This window comes from Oryctolagus cuniculus, chromosome 14, assembly GCF_964237555.1.
Source record: "Oryctolagus cuniculus chromosome 14, mOryCun1.1, whole genome shotgun sequence".
Classification (NCBI taxonomy): domain Eukaryota; kingdom Metazoa; phylum Chordata; class Mammalia; order Lagomorpha; family Leporidae; genus Oryctolagus; species Oryctolagus cuniculus.
The window spans coordinates 19,363,166-19,383,699 of record NC_091445.1 but is presented as its reverse complement, the minus strand read 5'-3'; the positions used below and the strand labels follow the sequence as shown (position 1 = coordinate 19,383,699).

General features: G+C 52.1%; 1 protein-coding gene across 1 annotated transcript in view; it reads right to left on the bottom strand.

The window, feature by feature from the left end:
* The window catches only part of CAST (calpastatin), a 67,218-nt gene extending 46,911 nt beyond the window's left edge, over positions 1 to 20,307 (bottom strand). The window contains 2 exon segments of the mRNA NM_001082270.1: positions 104 to 163; positions 20,190 to 20,307. Coding sequence (NP_001075739.1) covers positions 104 to 124 — 21 coding nt within the window. The 5' untranslated portion in view covers positions 125 to 163; positions 20,190 to 20,307.
* Positions 20,308 to 20,534: the final 227 nt, after the last annotated feature.

The following is a 20,534-nucleotide window of genomic DNA, read 5'->3' as shown; positions in this document are numbered from 1 at the left end:
TAGTGAGCCGCGGCGCCGGCCCCCAGTCTACGTTTGATTTGCTTCACAGTATGATCAGCGTAAAGTCGCATTCGCCCAAGTGGACCCCGGAAGGCTCCCTTACCTTGGCTTCTGCGGGGTTCATGCTGAGCGACTTGCTGGCTGCAGCAGAGGAAGCTGACACCTGGAGAGGAAGGAAGCAGAAGTCTGACTCCACAAGCCACACAGTCCCCCAGGTCCCCTCCGCCACACTGGCCCTGCTTTCCCCAATTTACAGCACCATGCTTACAAGCATTCAGCACACGGGGGCACTGGTCGTAGTGAAGACACCACTCGGGTCACCCACATCCCATGCTGGGGTGCCTGCATGGGCACCTGCTCAGCTCCCTGTTCCAGCCTCCTGCTAATGCACGTCCTAGGAGGCAGCAGGTGATGGCTCAAAGCAGCTGGGGCCCTGCCACCCATGTGGAAGACCCAGACTGAGTTCCCCGCTCCTGGCTTCAGTCTGATCTGTTGTGGGCATCTGGAGAGTGAACCAACACACAGGCCATCTCTGCCCGTCAAATCAGCTTTTAAAAAAATCCAGTAGGTGATGCTGCCTAGTGGGTACAAAACCAGATCAGATGAATTTCAATTTCTTTTTTTTCCTTTTTTTTTTTTTTTTTTTTTTGACAAGGCAGAGTCACAGGCAGTAAGAGAGAGAAACACAGAAATAAAAGTCTTCCTTTCAGCCGGTGCCGCGGCTCAATAGGCTAATCCTCTGCCCGCGGCGCCAGCTGTGGCAGCCATCAGAGGGTGAACCAACGGCAAAGGAAGACCTTTCTCTGTCTCTCTCACTGTCCACTCTGCCTGTAAAAAAAAAAGAAGTCTTCCTTTCTGTTGGTTCACTCCCCAAATGGCTGCCATGGCCAGCGCTGTGCCGATCCGAAGCCAGGAGCCAGGTGCTTCCTCCTGGTCTCCCATGCGGGTGCAGGGCCCAAGCTCTTGGGCCATCCTCCACTGCACTCCCGGGCCACAGCAGAGAACTGGACTGGAAGCTGAGCAACCGGGACTAGAACCCGGCACCTATATGGGATGTTGGCGCCGCAGGCAGAGGATTAACCAAGCAAGTCCCAGCACCAGCTCCCAAATTAATTTCAATTGTGCTATGTAATTTTAACAAGTTATTTAAATTTAATGGTCTTCAGTTTCCCATTCATTTTTCCTCATTAGATAACAGTAACCTGATAAGTTCCTAAGAATGATTGCTTAGTACATAAAAATGACTCAGTAAACATAAGTAACTTTTAGAAAGAACATGAACTTTGAAACATAACAGGATTCTGTTCAGATCTCAGCTCTGCCGATTACCAGCTCTGATTTTGAGCCTCAGTGTTCCAGGCACATACAATGGGCCAATAACATCTCTCTTGTAGGGTTGAGGTCATGTGTGTAAAACACCTCGTTAGTGTAAATGCTCATTAAAACCACCAGTGTGTCACTCTTAACAAAGTGTGCAAATGCACTGGTACATTATTACTCGAACAGTCTAAAATAATTACTGGTGCATTATGTTTAATAAAGTATACAAAACGCAAGGAACAAGGACCCCACTCGAGGAAACAGACTAGGGTAGTCAGGGATGGTCTTTCGGGGTCGTGTGAGAACGAGAAGGGGGAGACGGTTGCAGTGGGGGTTCTGCCACGTTGTGTCCCCCCCTAGGCTCCGGGGAGGGCAAGAGGGGAGGAACGGGAACTGAACTATTCCAGGAGCACCTTCCCAGGCTGCACAGGGGTGCTGGGATCCGGCCCCGCGGTCTCATCACCTGTGCCCGTGGCGGCCCTGCAGGGCCCGAGGGCCATCCCTGCACTTCACTCGTATCCCGCGCATTAATATGCCATGCACCTTTCCTCTCTTCACAAATTCCAGCCCCGGCGCATTTAAACCTCCTGAATGTTGCAGTCCGCTGGGTTCTGGAGCCCGGGGATTCCATCTGGCGAGGACTGCCAGGAAAGTGCTGCTGCCCTGCCAAGCCGCCTGGAGAAGCCCGCACTGGGGACTGCTCTGCGTCTCTCCTGCCGACCTTGAGTCACTTCCGAGGCTGAGTCAACCAGGAGCCCCTCCCTGCTCCTCCCTGCCCTCCCCCACCCTCAACACAACACCACCACCCAAAGGTGTGTGACTTACACACAACTCTGCACAGCTAGAATAGGCTGTACAGATTTCCACTCAAACTCGACAGGTTCCCCTTCGCAATACCGCATTCCTTCAGTGACTCACCCTCCCCCTACAACCGCACAGAACCCCATAGAAAGCCAACACTCTGCGTGAACTCGCTTTAGCTGGAAACCTTTAGGAAAACATCCGGATATAGCCAAACGTCCACACAACCTTAAAGCCTTGAGTTCCCCAACCTGCCTCACTGATCCTACACAGGAGAACGCTTTCAAAGGCCTGCCAATGCCTACAGTGGGCTCCTGGACCCAAGCCCGGAACACGAGGCACTAAGCATTTTTAAGGGATAAAGAGAGTCCCCCAGGCAGGAGGCCAAGAGGAGCACTGCTTGCCTGCGGACCCTCCAAGCTGGTCCCCAGGGCCGATTTCTAAACCACAGCCCCTCTCTGCAGGGCTACGGCTCACCATGGGGCTGCCAGTTCCAGAGTGCAACACTGCTGCTCACGCCGCCGCCAGAACGCCCCTCCGAGACCGGCACCAACAACGGGCCAAAGGGCACAGCAACAGCGTGTTCCCTCTCCAGGGGCCCATGCGGATTTCTTACTCTGCAGCATGAGTCACCAGCGACAAACCTGAATCAAGGCTGAAGTCAGAGCGACACGCAACAGAGCCAAGGTGCCTTGGTAAGCCATTCTCCGCCCACCCACCCATGTCCTCAGCTGATGGAGAAAAAGCAATGAGCCAGGGGCTGAGCACACAAAGCGAATGAGGCCCAATCACAGCTCTGGGGGAGTGCTGCACCCAGTGACAGCAAGTGCAGAGCGGGAAGAGGGACCTCAGCATCGGGCCCATCTTTTTTTTTCTTTTGACAGGCAGAGTGGACAGTGAGAGAGAGAGACAGAGAGAAAGGTCTTCCTTTCCGTTGGTTCACTCTCCAATGGCCGCCACGCTGGAGCCAGCATATTGTGCTGATCCGAAGCCAGGAGCCAGGTACTTCTCCTGGTCTCCCATGTGGGTGCAGGGCCCAAGCACTTGGGCCATCCTCCACTGCCCTCCCGGGCCACAGCAGAGAGCTGGCCTGGAAGAGGGGCAAGCGGGACAGAACCGGCGCCCCCGACCGGGACTAGAACCCGGTGTGCCGGCGCCGCAGGCGGAGGATTAGCCTATTGAGCCATGGCGCCGGCCTGGCCCATCTCAATATACCAATCTGGATAAGGGAGCAGCTGCAGGTTAGACAGCAATGATTATTCAATCCTTGACGTCACCAATATCATAGCTTACTTTCCCGCCTTGGTCAACAAAATCTCTTAAAATTTGGGGCGGGAATTGGCCACAGGGGTCAAGCCACTGCTGGGGACGCACTCCCCCCCCCCCCCGCCACTCCCATGGGAGCACCTGGCTTTGAGTTTTGGCTCTGCTGCCAATTCCAGCTGCCTGCTGATGGGGGCAACAGGTGCTGGCCCATGTACCTGGGTCCCTGCCACTCTTGTGGGAGACCCAGGTGGAGTTCCTGGCTCCCAGCTGTAGCCCAGCCCAATTTTGGTTGCTACAAGCATTCGGGGAGTGACCCTGCAGAGGTGGGATTGTTGTCTGTGTCTCTCTCTGCCTCTCCAACAAAAATTTAAAAACATGTATTTTTGGCCGGCGCCGTGGCTCACCAGGCTAATCCTCCGCCTTGCGGTGCCGGCACACCAGGTTCTAGTCCTGGTCGGGGCGCCGGATTCTGTCCCGGTTGCCCCTCTTCCAGGCCAGCTCTCTGCTGTGGCCAGGGAGTGCAGTGGAGGATGGCCCAAGTATTTGGGCCCTGCACCCCATGGGAGACCAGGAGAAATACCTGGCTCCTGCCTTCGGATCAGTGTGGTGCGCTGGCCGCGGCGGCCATTGGAGGGTGAACCAACGGCAAAGGAAGACCTTTCTCTGTCTGTCTCACTGTCCACTCTGCCTGTCAAAAAAAAAATGTATTTTTATTTGCTGCAGTTGAGACATGTGGAGGTTCACTGCCATGAGCCATTGGAGATGTGGGTCAAGAATGGTACAAACATGCTTTCCAGAGCCCTGGGAAATGGAAACGCGGTCTTTGGTCACCTGTATCTCGCAAGGAATCCCAGACTCCAGCCTTTGAGCTCTCCCACCCTTTCTGCCCAGATCCGCCTCCCTTGTGCCGCTCCACGCCAGCCCTGGCTCCCACTGCTCACTGCTCCCGGGACACACAGACACCCTCTGTCTACAATCCCTGCCTGCCTCCCAACGCCCCGGCCTCGGGCCCTTTCCTGTCTCAGGGCACCTGCCAGCCATCTCTCTCCCTTCGTATGCGTCAGGCAATATCCAGCTCCTTCAAGCCGAGTCTCATTGGCTCCCAGCCCTGGCACCACACCTGCCGTCAGTCTCAGCACCCCCACGGCACCACGCCCAGGAGGTACTCACGTAACCCCAACATGAACAGCCGCCTCCACGAGGAGGGGCCCTCGTAGGAGCTGCCCCCACTCCTACCTGCTGGGGTCTCCACCCTGGGCTTCTCCTTGATCCTGTAGGTGTCTGCGGAGGCTGAGAGAGAGTAGAAGCAAGACTTGGGCCCAACCCCAACTCCTTGCTGGTCCTGGTAACGGGCCAGGGGAGGAAGGGAAGGGTGGGCTCCTGCCAAGTTTGTTCCACTCTTCTGCTGCCCATCAGTCATCCCCTCCCTTCTTGCACAGCTCCCAGCATGTTTGAATTCACTTCCCCCTGGAGCAGGGGCGTCCTCATGCCGTCCCCTGCGGCCACTCAGCCTTTCCCTGCTCTCTCCCCCAGTCCAGGGCTTGGCCCAGTGAGCGCAGAGTGCCTGGGGCGCCTGATCATCGAGAGTCTCGCTCACTCATGCCAGCCCTTGCTTCCTCTCTCCACCCGGCGGCTGGCGGCGGCCCCTTATCCTCCCAGCCATGACGCCCAGTGCCTGCAAGCACCTGGCTCTGCCTTGGCTTGGGGAGGGTTACCTAGAGCACAGGTGCTCATCCATCAACACACTGTGAAGCGTGACCCCTGCTCTCCTGTGGGCTCCAGAGAGCCGCACGGCCTCTCCCCACACTCTGACGTCTCTCCTTCTGGGAGCTTCTTCGTCTCGCTCCCCACTTCTCTGTGTTCTAAGCTCACAAAGCCTTCTGCCTCTTTTTCTCTTCCATCATTGCTCCCTCCACATGCTGCGTGCTCTCCCATTCTACTAAGGGAGCGATTCCTCGCAGCACCACCCTCTTCACTTCTGCCACCACCCCTTCCCCCCTGCCTCGTCACCACCCATCACCCACACCTGGATGACATCAGTGCCCTCCTAATAGTTTCTGGGCCTTGTTCCCACCCACCTGCCACCCCCATTTATCTTGCAACCTTGCTGTCTTTGGCTGCCTGACTACCTGCCTGAAATAAGTGCGCGCCACATTTCCACACCGCCGAAGAATCCTGGACACAGCCCCAGGCCTTCTGCGGGACGGGTAGACTCTCCAGCATCTGGCCTCACTTACTGGCTCAGCAGTCTCTCACGACGGCCTGCAGAAGCCCCCACTCCCGCCAGGACAGAGTCCACGCCAGCTCCCAAGCCTCTCGCCAGGCAGCAAAACACCCAGGTGAAGAGTGAGGGCTGGGGGTCTAGCTGCAAGATTGTCCAAGGCAATCCAGATGACATTGCAAGTGGTTTTTTTTTTTTTTTTCCCTAATTTATTTCAAAGGCAGAGAGAGAAAAGAGAAACTTCTTCCACCTGCTGGTTCACTCCGTAAATACTACAACAGCCAGGGCTGGGCCAGGCCAAAGTCAGGAGCCAGGAACTGAATCCAGGTGTCTCCTACGTGAGGTGGGGACCCAGCTTCTTCAGCCATGACCTGCTGGCTTCCAGGGCGTGCATGGCAGGAAGCGGGAATGGAGAGTAGAACCGAGACTTGAACTCAGGCTGTGGTTTAACCACTGTGCCCAATGTCTGTTCCCAGCTGACATTTAACCCCACGCACAATCTTGAGCAAGTTACTCCACCTCTCTGGGCCTCAGCTGCCTCATCTATAAATATTTCTTATTACAATTTTTGAGAACTATTTAAGGATAACCAAGTTAGTATATGGAACCAACTGCTCACAGCGCTTGGCGAGGGAGAAGCACTGGGCAAAGGCGAGTGTCTTCACCACCAGCACACCCATGCTTCCTTCTGTCTCCTGGCCTCCCAAAGTGCCATTCCCACTGGCTAGGAAGCCCCCAACCAGCTCAAGTCCCACGTCTCCCTACCCTTGAAGGCCAAGCTCAAACCCATCACCTGGATCTGCTTTAGAGCATGCTTGGGCTACTTTCCCCTCTCATGCATTCACCTCCCCACACGTCCCGTGCTTACGGCCACTGAGATCTCTCCTAAGTCTGCGTCTCACCAGAGAAGCGATCCCCTCATCACCAGGAAGGGCCCACTTTTATTGTCCGCGGTGCCTCCCACAGTACTCAGTTTCTGGCAGCAGACGGGGACTCAGATGTCACTGTTGATTCAGACCTGTTTCTACTTTCTGTCAATTCATTCAAGCAGTGAATCAAATGCCGTTTTAATACCTGGGCTGGAATCAAGACTATCAGTGGTAAACGAGAAGGCTAAGAGTCAGCCTTGCTGGTGTCTGAGTGGCCCTGGCTCCACAGGAGGCTGACTAAACGCCACACCGTGAGATGATCACGCGCCCCACAGGGGTATGGCGAGAGCCAAGTCAGATTTGCACAAAACACGAGACAGTTATCCAGAATTTCCTAATTATGAAGATATGACAAATTGATAACTGATTTTTAACTTTTAAAATTAACTAGATGTACAAGTGAAAAGCAAAGAATTCGTTTCTATACCATGACCAGGTTCTTATTTACTAGCACATCTCAAATAATTAAAGAAATGATAAATGTAACCAAAAAAAAAGTCCTTTCCTTGTAAGATTTGTAAGTCAGAGCAGAATATGTATTCCAGAAGGGTGGGAGCCAGGCTCACCCCAGGGTCTGCAAAGCCGCACTTGGAGCCTGACACACAGCAGGCTCCTCACCATGGATTTGTTAAATAACGTGCAAATTTACGCTTCAATAAGCACAAGATTAATATCTGATGGTTCAAAAGCAACATCCTAAGAGTCTTACTACATGGGGGCTGGATTGTGGTGCAGCCAGTGTACCAGCGTGACAGCCGGCTGCTCTGCTTCCAATCCAGCTCCCTGCTAACGTGCCTGGGAAGGCAGCCATGGCACCTCAAGTTCCCGGGTCCCTGCCACCTATGTGGGAGACCTGGATGGGATTCCTGGCTCCTGGCTTCAGCCTGGCCCAGACCTGATTGTTGTGGCCATTTGCGGAGTGAACCAGTGGATGGAAGATCTCTCCTCTCTCTCTCTCTCTCTGCCTACTCCTCTCTCTCTGTCCCTTCTTCTCTGCCTTCAGTCAATAAATATAAAAATCAATCAGTAAATTTTAACATAACTTAAGCATCTAGTCATTGACATCATTATCATCATCCGCTGAGAACTGTACAATTTAAAAAACTACACATATCCAACCAGACCCCCTGGGTTGCTTCCTGTAGGACTCCTGCACCAATAGGCAGTCCCCGAGCGGTGCTCTAAGGAAAGCACTGACCTCTTTACAAACACCACTGATGGCCCAGGGAAGGCAGGCTCATGAGTCTTGTTCTCGAATGCTGGATTATCCACTTCAGGAAACAAATACGCTGGTGTCTAAGTGTGTGCACCGTCTGTCTTGTTGTCAGTAGCAATGCTTTTAATTATTAAACACAACAATGGCACAGACATCCAACAGAGTTCAGAGCTGATTCGTAACAGAAAAGGTGACTCTGGTGAGAGATGAGTCATCATCCGGGAACGAGGGTGAGCCATCTCTTTCAGGGAGAACACGGATGGCACTGCGTCAGCAGTCCTGGGCAGGGCACCCACCAACTTACACTGCGGTCACAGCCGAGGACAAGATCTTGAGTACAATATGATGTTAGGGGTGATCACAAGAGGGAGGCAGCTTTTCTGAGATACAGGTTTGGAAGATGGTTTGGAGAGACTCACAGATGAGGTAGCGGCTGTTTATTTGTTTGAGAGCTAGAGTTACAGACAGAGAAAGGGAGAGACAGAGAGAAAGGTCTTCCATCCACTAGCTCACTCCCCAAATGGCTGCAATGGCCAGAGCTGGGTCAATCTGAAGCCAGGAGCCAGGAGCTTTTACCAGGTCTCCCACGTGGATGCAGGGGCCCAAGGACTTGGGCCATCTTCTACTGCTTTCCCAGGCCATAGCAGAGAGCTGGATCAGAAGAGGAGCAGCCGAGACTAGAACCAGAGCCCATGTGGGATGCCGGTGCTGCAGGTGGAGGCTTAGCCCACTAGGCTACAGCACTGGCCCCGGGGCTGTTTACTATTTATTGTGGAGCAATCACCTGGGAGGTGGGGATTTAAAGGCACTGTAACAGGTGCTCACATGTCTGATTTCAGTGTATACAAAATCTTGGGAGGTAAATATTATCATACGTTTGACAAACAAGAAATCCGAAACTCAGAGAAGTAACTTACCTAAGTCTGTACTAAGAAAAGGTGGGGTTCGGGTTTGAATGCAGACATGACAGTAATGATCATGAACTCTGTGCTGTAACAAATTGACTGTCCTCATTTCAAAAATCAAAGAATTCGGACTTTACACAAAAATAAAAAAGCAAATGGATGCTGGAAAGGGGCAGGCATTTCAGGGGAGGAAAAAAAACTTCAATCAGATTTAGAGGCCAGAAAGTACTGGGGAAACTCCACAGCACAACAGGTGAGCGGAGCAGAACCCTACAGACGGAGGCAGACGCACACCACCTGTGGGGAAACGCGAAGCTGATTAGTTAGCGCTCGGCTGAGAACGCCGTGCACTGATGAAATACATTCACAGCAATCCATAGATTTCAGATTTCGGATAAAAATAGAGTACTTAAGTGCTACTACTCGCTTTGGAAAGTGGAGCCCACATGAAACTTTGGTCTCTGATGCAACATGTGAGCAGACCTCAACATAAACACCCAAATGTTGCCTGGCAACTAGAACAAGAGCCACAGCTGATCGGCAACCGCAGTCCAAGCCTGAAAGACTGTAAAGTATCCAGCCACACCCTGTGAGTGTCTGATTGTGACCTCTGACACAGGGCTACCCCTTGTGCTTAGAAGCAACTCCACAGAAGGCACAAAGCCGAGCTTCCAGTTCTACAAGGAAACAGCTGCATTTTCACGTGCTGCCAAGTCCGGTTTTCCAGGGCTCCCCCCCCCCCTTTTTACTGGAATAATAATTATTACTTTATAGCCCAGGAGAAGAGCAAGCAAACAGCGTACATTAGTCATCAAAGAACAGAAAAGCAGCTTTTTAAAGTTTTCTGGGGTTTCATTCATGCCTCCAGGGATGCTGGTATTTTTCTTGATGCACAAAAGAAATAATTCCAAGTATGCTTGACCCACGGCTACCGCAGGTACAGCCAAGTCCAGACGTCAGACCCAGAAAACAGACTGCTTTCTCTTTCTGGGACCTCCCCTGGAGAAAGTCTGACAGGAGGGGGTTGAGGTGGGCCTGGGAGTCAACTCCAGCTGACAGGCGCCATGCAGAGCAGGACGGAGAGGGCCATGGGCGAGCTATAGGGCCCCGAGCTCCAGTCCCCGTCACCGCACGCAGCAGATTTTTATTACTCTATGAAAGCCAACAGACTTACTCACTTCTTTCCTTGGCCTCAGAATGGCAGAACAGCTCAGTGGTGGTCACCACAGCTTGGCGAAGTGCCACACTAACCTTGTCTATCTTTTCCAAAGGGAAGAACTCACATTGGGGCCGGCGTTGTGGCACAACAGGTAAAGCCGCTGTCTGAGTTGCTGGCACCCCATGTAGGCACTGGTTCAAGTCCTGGCTGCTCCACCTCTGATCCAGCTCCCTGCTGATGTGCCTGGGAAGAGCAGTGGAAGATGGCCCAAGTGCTTGGGTTCCTGCCACCCATGTGGCCTGGCCCAGAGCTGGCCATTGCAGCCACCTAGGGAGTGAAGCAGCAGATAGAAGATTCTCCCTCTCTCTCTATCCTCTACCCTCTCTCTCTCTTCTCTCCCTCTCTCTCTCTCCCTCTCTCTGTAACTCTTTCAAATAAATAAATATACCTTATATAAAAAATAAGTAATTTCTTTTTTTCACTCAACCACAAGACTGGTTTAGGTCCATGATTCATCAAGTAACAGAGGAATCAGGAGCACAGATTTGTACAAACTTATGTAAAGTGACTATGGTTACTGGAGTTATGATTACTATGTAAGAATAAGAAACTCTGAGCTCAGCTGACAGCCATCTCAGAACTTGTCAACGTGACTCCCCCCTGCCTCGTGCTCTTGTGGGGGGTGGGGGGTGGGGGTGGGGGGGGGAGGGAGGTGTACACCCAACACGGGGAGGAGCTTGTGCTATAAAACCAACTGCCAGCCTTGATCTCTGCAGCAGTAACAGACTCCAAACATCTCTGACAGACAGCGAGGAGGAACTTCCGAGCAGATCCTGGGATGGGGACCATCACTTGGGACCAACAAATGGGCCTGCTACACCACCATTCCTGAGCCCAGCTCTCCCTGCTCTTAATAAGAATGACACCAAGATGCTAATATCCAAGCTGACTTTCAAAGAATCAAAATGAAGACAGGCGGAGGAATAAAACGTCATTGTGAAGACCACCTAAGAAAACAGAACTGTCAAATGCAGGCTGACAGCAGGTTTGATCTTGGCGAATACTACCGAGGCAGTGTGGGGTAATGGTTGGGGGAATGCAGCGTGAGTGACAGCTCCACTACCGGCTGTGTGACTTCCGGCAAACCCCCTACCTGCCCTGTGTCAATTTCATGCCACGGGGCGGCATTCCACCCCACTTTGAGGAACAGAAGAACAGGTCTTCAAGCACAAATCATTTGAAATGGATGAAAAATATGAATACGGCCGCTCATCTTTCAATCTAGGCAAAACTTCTGCACCTCCTACACGATCCAGGAGTTTTCAACTATGTGTTTAATTCTGCCATTTGAAAACTTCAGCATACTCAGATGGCTAATTTATTCCCTCTCTGCCACCTAAGGGAGAAACTGTGCATAATAAACTAGTATGTGCTAATTCCAAACAGTGTACAATACTCTTGCAACAGGCTACAAAGCTCATCCGTCAGACGTCAGCAGTGTTAGGAGAGCGGGCAACGTGGCAGAGAGCGCGTTACTGATTTCTAGTGTTATTTGCATTTAAGAGTGTTGGAAACCACTCAAGGAGAATTTTGTAAGCTCATTCTACTGGGAACCTTAGAATCAGAATCTCCTCTCTGTGTGATCCAGGGGAAGTTACTTCAGCTCTATTGGCCTCAGTCTCCTTAAGTGCCAAATTATCATAACATTGGTTGCAAAATCTGCAAGTCTTCTGAGGAATAAGTGGCTCAAGTGGACATCAGAAACAGAATAGCTGGGACCTGGGAAGTGGATTCCCCGAGGAGGCAGTGATCCAGCAGCCCTGTGCTGGGTGACTGGCATAAAGCCAGTTCCCAAGACTTGACCACCCACCAAGAGGAGCCTGGAGCACCGCCCACCTGCTGTGGGCCTTCTTTCTAGCTGGAGCCGAAAGTGTGAAGCCTGACTCTCGCCAGAGAGAGGAATCCCAAGCCTGAGTCTTCAGGCATTCGAAGCCCAGATTTACTCTGTCCACATGCGGCAGAGGCCCCACACCAGGATCTTCACTCTGAGGACATCTCAATGATCCAAAGCAGAGACGTATTCAAAAGTACCTGGTGAGAGGTACTGGGAGAAGAGGGACACGCACGGAATTCAAACTCCACCAGGAAGTAAAACAGTGTAAGGGACAACCAGCAGTTACAAACACGGGAGAAATCGCACTTCAAGAACTAAAGAAAAATATGAAAGAAACTTTAAATATGTCTTTAAATTCAGAGACAAAAGAAAAGAATGTAAGCCCAGGTAGGTGAAAGCATAAACTACAGGTAGCTGAACAGAGATGTAGGGGATTGGAAGACAGATCTAAGGGCAGGAGTCAGAGCACAAAAACATCGAGAGACAGGTAATATGAAAGAGAAGCAAAGACTCTCGGAAGGCAAAGCTTCCGGCCACCAGCTTCAGCTCTCTGCTGCAGACCCCGCCCCCTGACCTGAACCTGACACATCTCTGAGAATAAAGAAAGATCCGTGTCTGAGAGCACCAGAGGCACTGCTTACACAGTGCTGGGTGGGCCCTTGGCCCAACAGCTGCAACTCTGTGTCCCACGCTCGGAGTGCTGGGCTCCGATCCCTGGCTCCGCTCCTAACTCCAGCTTCCTGCTAACGCACACGAGCGTAGGTAGCTGAAGTAGTTAGGTCTCTGCTGCTCACAATGGACGACTGCATCAAGTTCCAGGATCCTGGCTTCAGCTCTGGCCCAGCCCTGGCTGTTGCAGGCACCTGGTGAATAAACCAGCCGATGGGCCCTTTCTCTCTCTCTCTCTCTTTCTCTCTCTCTCTTTCTGTGCCTATCTCTCTGCCTCTGAAATAAAATTTTAAAAAGATGCTAAGCATACTGTTAACATGAGAATATTTATAATGTGGGACTTTAACAATCACTAGCCATAGTAATGAAATTATAATTATAGAAAAGAATTTTATTTGCCCTGTTGGATATAGTTTGTTATTTTGCATGACAAGGAGGACACAGTAAAAAAAATATGTAACTGAAAAATGTACATATAGTTCTATTCTCTTTCCACGCCGCCTTTATTAGCAGAGCTAATAAAGACACAGTGTGTCTGGGCAGTTGAGCTCCTGATGTCTTGGTACAAACCCTGTTCTCTCCCCCTCTCCCCAACAATGCTATTCTGGGAAACTCCGTAAGTGCTGAGGTCTGGTTTATGTCTTTGATACTTAAGCCACTTGTTCCGGGACCTCAAGCCCTTACAAAGGTCAGAGAGTATTGCTTGCACAGTAAGAGGACCTTAATACCCATGCAACTCTGAGTGGAATGGCCATGGTCCAGGTCCTTTGCTTAGCTCCTGACAGGGGCCACAAACATCTGTCAGGTCAGAAGTCCGAGCCCCAGGGGCTGCCGCTGCTTGCAATGCTCACATGCTAATGGAGTGCCCGGTTTGGGTCCCGACTGCTCCACTTTTTATCCAGCTTCCTGTTAATGCGCCTGGGGAAGCAGCACAAGATGGAACAAGTACACGGGCCCCTGCCACCCACGTCAGAGATCAGGGTAGAGTTTCTGAACCCTGTTTCAGCTTGGCCCAGGGCTGGCTGTTGTGGCCATTTGGGGAGTGAGCCAGCCCACTGGGAGCACCCTCTTTCTCTCAAATAAATAAATCTTAAAAAAAAAAAAAAAAAAAAAGAACTCTGAGTCTGTGGACGGCTAGAATTCTTGTGAAGTCATGCAGAGCTAAGACCAGGAAACTGCTTGCAGGTGCACTCTTCGGAGCAAACTCACTTCTTAGAGCAGCCATTAGCGAAGTGTGACAAGTGTAAGGATTTGTCCAGGGAGCTTATTCAGTGACTCCCAGGCAGCTTGAGAAAGCTCTGTTCTTAGCCAGGTATATCTGATGCTGACGCCCCCCTGTCTGGGAGAAGTCCCCGAAGTTGCAGCACATCCCCAGGACAAGGACAGGGATAGCCCCAGGGCTGTGGGTCAGTCCTGGAATGACCCGGCTGATCGGCAGTTTCTGCGTGAGGACCCAGAGGGAGGTCCTGACTGTTAGACCATGGCTCTCTAGAAATCAGGAGGCCCTGCTCTGAACACAACAGCATCACTGGTCCACAGTTTTCCATCAGCAATCTGTAGCCAGTGCCACCTCCACCCACATCCTGCTCATCACACCATCCATGTGGCTGACCTGGGTCCCCCAGAACTGAGGCATCTCACAGGGCGGCTGGCAACACAAAACAAAAAAAATCTGTGGGACTTAACTTTATAAACTCAATAAAAGCACACTTGAATCCTCTTTCTCACACGCAGAAAATCCTCCCCAAAGCCAGGTAAAATTAAAAAAAAAAAAAGTGTTGTAAAGGGGAAAATAAAACCATCACCAACAACCAGACTAAGCAACTCTATAAGCCACGTGCGCCATGCGCTCCAGTGAGAGGAGCCACCAGAATGAAAGGTAAGTAACGGGCATGGGATTCTCCCCACATAGCTAAGAGCAGGCATCCACCCAGCAGGCAGGTGCCAAATATGAAATCAGAAACCAGACCGAGATGAGAGATAAGAACGGAACTCCAGGGGCATGTTACTCTCACATTGAGGAGCTGCACCTCCGGGCTGGGTGGTGAAGGAGGCAACGTGAAGGTGAACCTCCCGGGGCTGCAGCTGTGGCGCAGTAGGCTAAGCCTCTGCCTGTGGCGCCAGCATCCCATATGGGTGCCAGTTCGGGTCCCGGCTGCTCCTCTTCCGATCCAGCCCTCTGCTTATGGTCTGGGAGCGTGGTGGAAGATGGCCCAAGTCCTTGGGCTCCTGCAGCCGTGTGCAAAACCTGAAAGAAGCTCTTGGCTCCTGGCTTTGGATTGGCTTAGCTCTGGCCATTGCAGCATTTTGGGATGTGAACCAGCGGATGGAGACCTTTCTCTCTGCCTCTCCCTCTCTCTGTAACTCTGCCTCTCAACTAAATAAAAATAAAAACTTAAAAAAAAAAAAAGAAGGTGAACCACAGGAATGTGTAACCCCCACACCCCTGCAGCTTGTCTGGAGGACTGACAACACACACCCAGTCTGCTGTGGGGTCTCCAGTGGAACCACAGAGCTCCTAGGACGACGAGGAAACCTCTGGGCTACCTGACGCTCAGTGGCCCACCGACAGGGGAAGGCTGTCAGACAAGAGCCTCTCATCAGGGGAGGGGGCGTCCCCTGACTTAACCCAATTCTCTGTCTCACAAAGCAACACAGGTCACAGGGTGCACAGGGGACAGCAATGCCTCAGCTGGCAGCTGGGGAAGACAGAGAAGAGACTGAGTGAGGCCAACTGGTGCAGGGGAGCTGGGTAGGTCCCCACTTAGCAGTCTCGCCTCCCGGGGCGGGGCCCACTTGAATGACATCTCCAACCCAAACTGGCGGTCACCATGTTCCACTTTAAGGATTCATATCCCTACATTCACTTCCTACCCCCACCTTCTACTCGGCTTCTGTGGTCCTGATGACACTTTTCACGCAGTCTCTTCCTGGCTATCACGGGGACCATGCTTCTGTATGCCTAGCACCACGTGTGGCCCAGTGTAGAAGTAACCCCCCACCCAACCATGGCCAGTGCTGTGGTGTAGTGGGTGGGGTCACCGCCTGCAGTGCCAGCATCCCATATGAGCTCTGGTTCTAGTCCCTGCTGATCTACTTCTGATCCAGCTCTCTGCTATGGCCTGGGAAAGCAGTGGAAGATGGCCCAAGTGCTTGGGCCCCTGCTCCCACGGGGGAGACCTGGAAGAAACTCCTGGCTCCTGGCTTCAGATTGGCACAGCTCCAGCCGTTGTGGCCAACTGGGGAGTGAACAAGCAGAAGGAAGACCTCTTTCTCTCTGCCTCTCCTCTCTCTGTGTAACTCAAATAAATAAATAAATCTTTAAAAAAAATTTTTTCCCCACCCAAGCCAATAGAAGGGAAAAAAAAGGGCTGCTTTCTTATATTTGCTGATTATTCAGTCTTTAGCTTAAGGACAGATATTCAGTTTTTTTTTTTGTTTGTTTGTTTTTTTTTTTTTTTTTTTTTTGACAGGCAGAGTAGACAGTGAGAGAGAGAGACAGAGAGAAAAGTCTTCCTTTGCCGTTGGTTCACCCTCCAATGGCTGCCGTGGCTGGCACGCTGTGGCCAGCGCACCGCGCTGATCGGAAGGCAGGAGCCAGGTACTTATCCTGGTCTCCCATGGGGTGCAGGGCCAAGGACTTGGGCCATCCTCCACTGCACTCCTGGGCCACAGCAGAGAGCTGGCCTGGAAGAGGGGCAACCGGGACAGAATCCGGCGCCCCGACCAGGACTAGAACCTGGTGTGCCGGCGCCGCAAGGTGAAGGATTAGCCTAGTGAGCCGCGGCGCCGGCCACAGATATTAAGTTTTAAAAAACTTTATTTGTAAATACTAGAGAATAAAAATGAATACCATTTTAACATTTCTATCCAGGATGAATCTCTGTATTCACACAATGGCATCTTAGGGCTGTATTGATATTAAAACTAATCTTTTCTTCTAATGCAATACATTTTTTGCAATTAGTAATCCAGAAGCAACATGGTAGATGCTATGGGGGCACAAAGATGAGGATCCTGTCTTCAAGGGGCTCAGGCTACAGTCAAAAGCTTGCATTCTGAGATCAGTAGTAACTAGCTAAGGCAGACATTAGCATGTGATGACTTTTCATGCACTTCGGTAGAAAGCATTTGCTGACAGCTGTTAGGTATGTCCTGACAAACAATATGGCACAGGGGCTGGTGTTGTGGTACAGCAGGCTAAGCCATGGCTTGTGACTGCAACAGCCCATGTTAGAGTGCCAGTTCATGCATCAGCTGCTCAGCGTCTGAGCCAGCTCCCTGCTAATGTGCCTGGGAAAGCAGCAGAAAGTGGCCCAAGAAGTTGGGGCTCTGTGACCCGTGTCGGGGGCCAGCATGGAGTTCCTGGCTCCTAGCTTCAGCCTGGCACAATCCTGGCTGTTGCAGGCATTTGGGGAGTGAACCAGCACTCTCTCCTTCTCTGTCACTCTTCCTTTCAAATTAATCAACTAATCTTTTCTTTTAAGAAAACAATAGGGTCAGGGGTTGTGGTATAGCAAGTTAAGCTGCCTCCTTCGGCACCAGCATCCATATGATTTGAGTCTGGCTGCTCTACTTCCTATCCAGCTCCCTGCTAATGGCCTGGGAAAAGCAGTGGAAGACGGTCTAAGTACTTGGGCCCCTGGACCCACATGGGAGACCTGAATGAAGCTCCTGGCTCCTGGCTTCCACCTGGCTCAGCCCTAGACATTGCAGTCATTTGGGGAATGAACCAGCAGTTGGAAGACACCTCTCTCTCTCTCTCTGTAACTCAGAATTTCAAATAAGTAGGCAAACTTTAAAAAAAAAAGACAGTATGGTGGCTGTGTGTGTCTGTAGAATGGGCACAACAACAGGTGCATCATCACGGCACAGAACATGTTCCGTGTATGCCTAGAACAAGATATTCTTCAGCGAACATAGCTGGAACTATTAATTCTCTGGGCTAATACAGATAATGCTGATCCCTTCATTTATTGGAAACCACTGCAGTCACTTTTTAACAATGTATTATTGGTGTTTATTGTTGACAATGGAGCACTGTAGGGGACAGACTCAACAGCAGCACCTTGCTAGTGGCATGACCACAGTTTCCACCCAAATCTCCAGCATGCAAATAAGTGAAGTGCCCTTAAAAGCTGGAAATAATGGTGATCATTTTTATGGCTTCCTATAAAAACAGTGTAGCTCAACTGCTCTTAACCAGAGGAGGTAGCACCCAACCAGAGGTCACTTCCAACACGTGAGAGTGCTTTTGGCCGTGCCTTGGAATCCCATGGGAACAGACAGCCCTGCCCAATTCAGAACTGCCAAGAGTGTGCCTGTGGAGAAATACCAGGTAGCTGACATGTCTGACTCAGGGCTACTTTACAGGGAAAAACTAAAATGCAATTGTTTGTGAAGACCCATAGCACTTTTCTAACATGCAGACCCATTCAGTGTTTCAGAAGAAAACATAACAGAATAGTTACATTCCTCTTAGGAGGCCAGAAAGTGAGGCTAAAACACATTCCAGATTCACCCGAGCTCCATACGAAGGAATTGTAGGGTATAACAGGGAGAAATTACAAAGGTTGAGAAGGTCTTCAAACAGTTCACAGACAATGTGTATTATGGGAAAAAAATGCAGGGATTTCAAGAAGTTTTTGATCTACATAAACATCATTTTGATATTTGTTAATTTATTTGACAGGTGGCTATGAAGAGAAAGAGAGAGAGAGAGTGCTCGCAGTGCCTGCCATAGCAGGGCTGGGCCAGGCTGAAGCCAGGGAACTCAGTCCAGGTCTCCCACAAGGGTGGATCCAACTGCTTAAGCCATCACCTGCTGCCTTGCAGGGTGTGCATTAGCAGGAAGCTGGAATCGGGAGTAGACCTGGCACTCCAGCCAGGGGACACGGGCATTCCAAGCATCATCTTAACTGCTACACAAGCAGCCACTCCCAAACTCATCTTTTCATTCCATTTTCCCACAAAGCTGTCGCAGCATCTCGTGTATGCACACAGAGAACAAGGACTGCGGAATTTTTATTTAAATAGGACTGACTAATCGGATCATTCTGATTTGAGGAAGAGTAAATAGTGCCACCTAAGAAGTAGTGATAACTTACAGATAACTCCTATTATAAACTATGAATAGGAACACCAGTACCTGGCTGACTTTATGACATTCATTCAAAATAACTCCGCGGCTTCGTTTTCGGCTTCATTCTTTCAAACTGTTCCTTTACGTGATGGTGTTTAATCTTTCACTCTGGGAGGGACATTATACTTGAGCGACTCTCCCAGGGAACAGTGAAGGTGCTGAAACTCATCACTCATTCTGCACCATCAGCCCTCAACAGGTGGGCCTCTTGTCTGTCAGCCCAGTGAACCAACCACAGCCTTACTTGTTCCTGAATGTGCTGTCCCGCCACCCCCACCCCCACACACACATGCACACACACACACACGCACACACACACAAGTTCTGCAAAGCACCTGGTTTGTCACAGGCACCCCGAGTCCTGGCTGCACCCGCAGACCCCCTCCTCTCCAGCAAGTGCACCAGGGGGTCCTCCCAGACTTCCTGCAGAATGTGTGCTGTGGAAAAACTATGCAGGGACGTCAACATTGTTTCTGCACAAGCATAATCTCTGCATTGCACTTTTCCGTGCACTCCATGCAGTACCCTCATACAGACACGGCCTCTCCTACTTGGGCAGGATTCTGCTCCATTTATCCTTCTCCTTCTTCTTTTTAAAGACTTATTATTTATTTGAAAGGCAGAGAGGTATTCCAACCACTGGCAACAGCCAGAGCTGCACCAATCCGAAGCCAGGAGCCAGGAGTTTCCTCGGGGTCTTCCACACGGGTGCAGGGGCCCAAGCACTTGGGCCATCCTCTACTGCTTTCCCAGACCACAACAGAGAGCTGGATCGGAAGTGGAGCAGCCGGGACTCGAACTGGTGTCCAAACTGGGTGCCGGCACTGCAGGTGGTTGATTTACTTGCTTTGCCACAGTACCAGCCCCCTCCTCCATTTCACTACTCACTCTGACTGCCTCGCGGAGCCCAGGAACCTAAATGATCCCCTTCCCAGAAATCCAATACTCTTTAGAGACTGAAAAAGTCATGCATAAAAAATCAAATTCACGCCCACAAGCAAAACACCAGGACGAGGCTCTCTGGTATTCTATTAGGAAATAGCCTCTGCCTGTCTCCCAGAGTAGACGCCACTCCTGGCGAGGCTGCTGCGCCGTGCAGGGGGAGATTTTCCCCCTGGAAGGCATCTCAGGCAGCAGGCATTCCCACAGTGCAGGCAGAGGAGCTGCGGACGCGCCCCGCCTCGACTCCCCGAGCTGTAAAATGGGGTCGCAGCACCTGCAGAAGCCGTGTCTGCGCGCACACCGCGCAGGCTAGAACCACAGTCACCCTCGGAGGTGCGCTCAGGTCGTGCTCCAGGAAACGGCTCGGAAACATGTCACAACACGGGCCCGCCACACCCGGAAAGGCCGGGCGGGTGAGCTCACCACCCGGCGCCGAGGTCATCCCGCGGTGGGGGCAGGCGCCGAGCAAGCCCAGGGGCCCAAGTGCCCGGCCCCACGCGCCCGGCCGCTGCCTCTCCCGCTCCTTCCACGCGCGCCCTCTCCGGACACGGACCCCCGACCGAGGCCACCAGGTGTCACCGACACCACTGGGACCCCGTCCGCAAAGGAACGTAGCTTTGGGGGCAGGAGCCGCCGCAGGCCGCCAGGCCCGGGACCGACCGGGACCGGGCGCGCGGGCGGCAGCCGTGGAGGGATGCGGGAGCAGCCCGGCGTTTGGTACTCACCCTTCGCGGCGCCGCCCGACACCTTGGCCGGCCCTTGGGAGGTTCGCATTCCCCGCTGGGGCCCGCGGTTTCAGTTCGGAGCCCAGCCCGCGGTCAGCCACGGGGCGGGGCGGCATGCCTGGAGGCCCCGCCCCCGCCCTGCGCGGCCCCGCCCCGCCCCCGCGGAGCCCCGCCCACACGGACAGGGCCCCGTCTCGCACGCTGACCATGTGCTGGGTGTGCAGCCCACTCGGGCTGGTAGGCGAGGCCCGCGCTCTGCCTGCCTTTGACGGCCACCAAAACGAGGGAGCCACCGCGGTTATCCTTCGTGGGTCCAAGTGCACATCAAAACACTTCGTGAAAGTG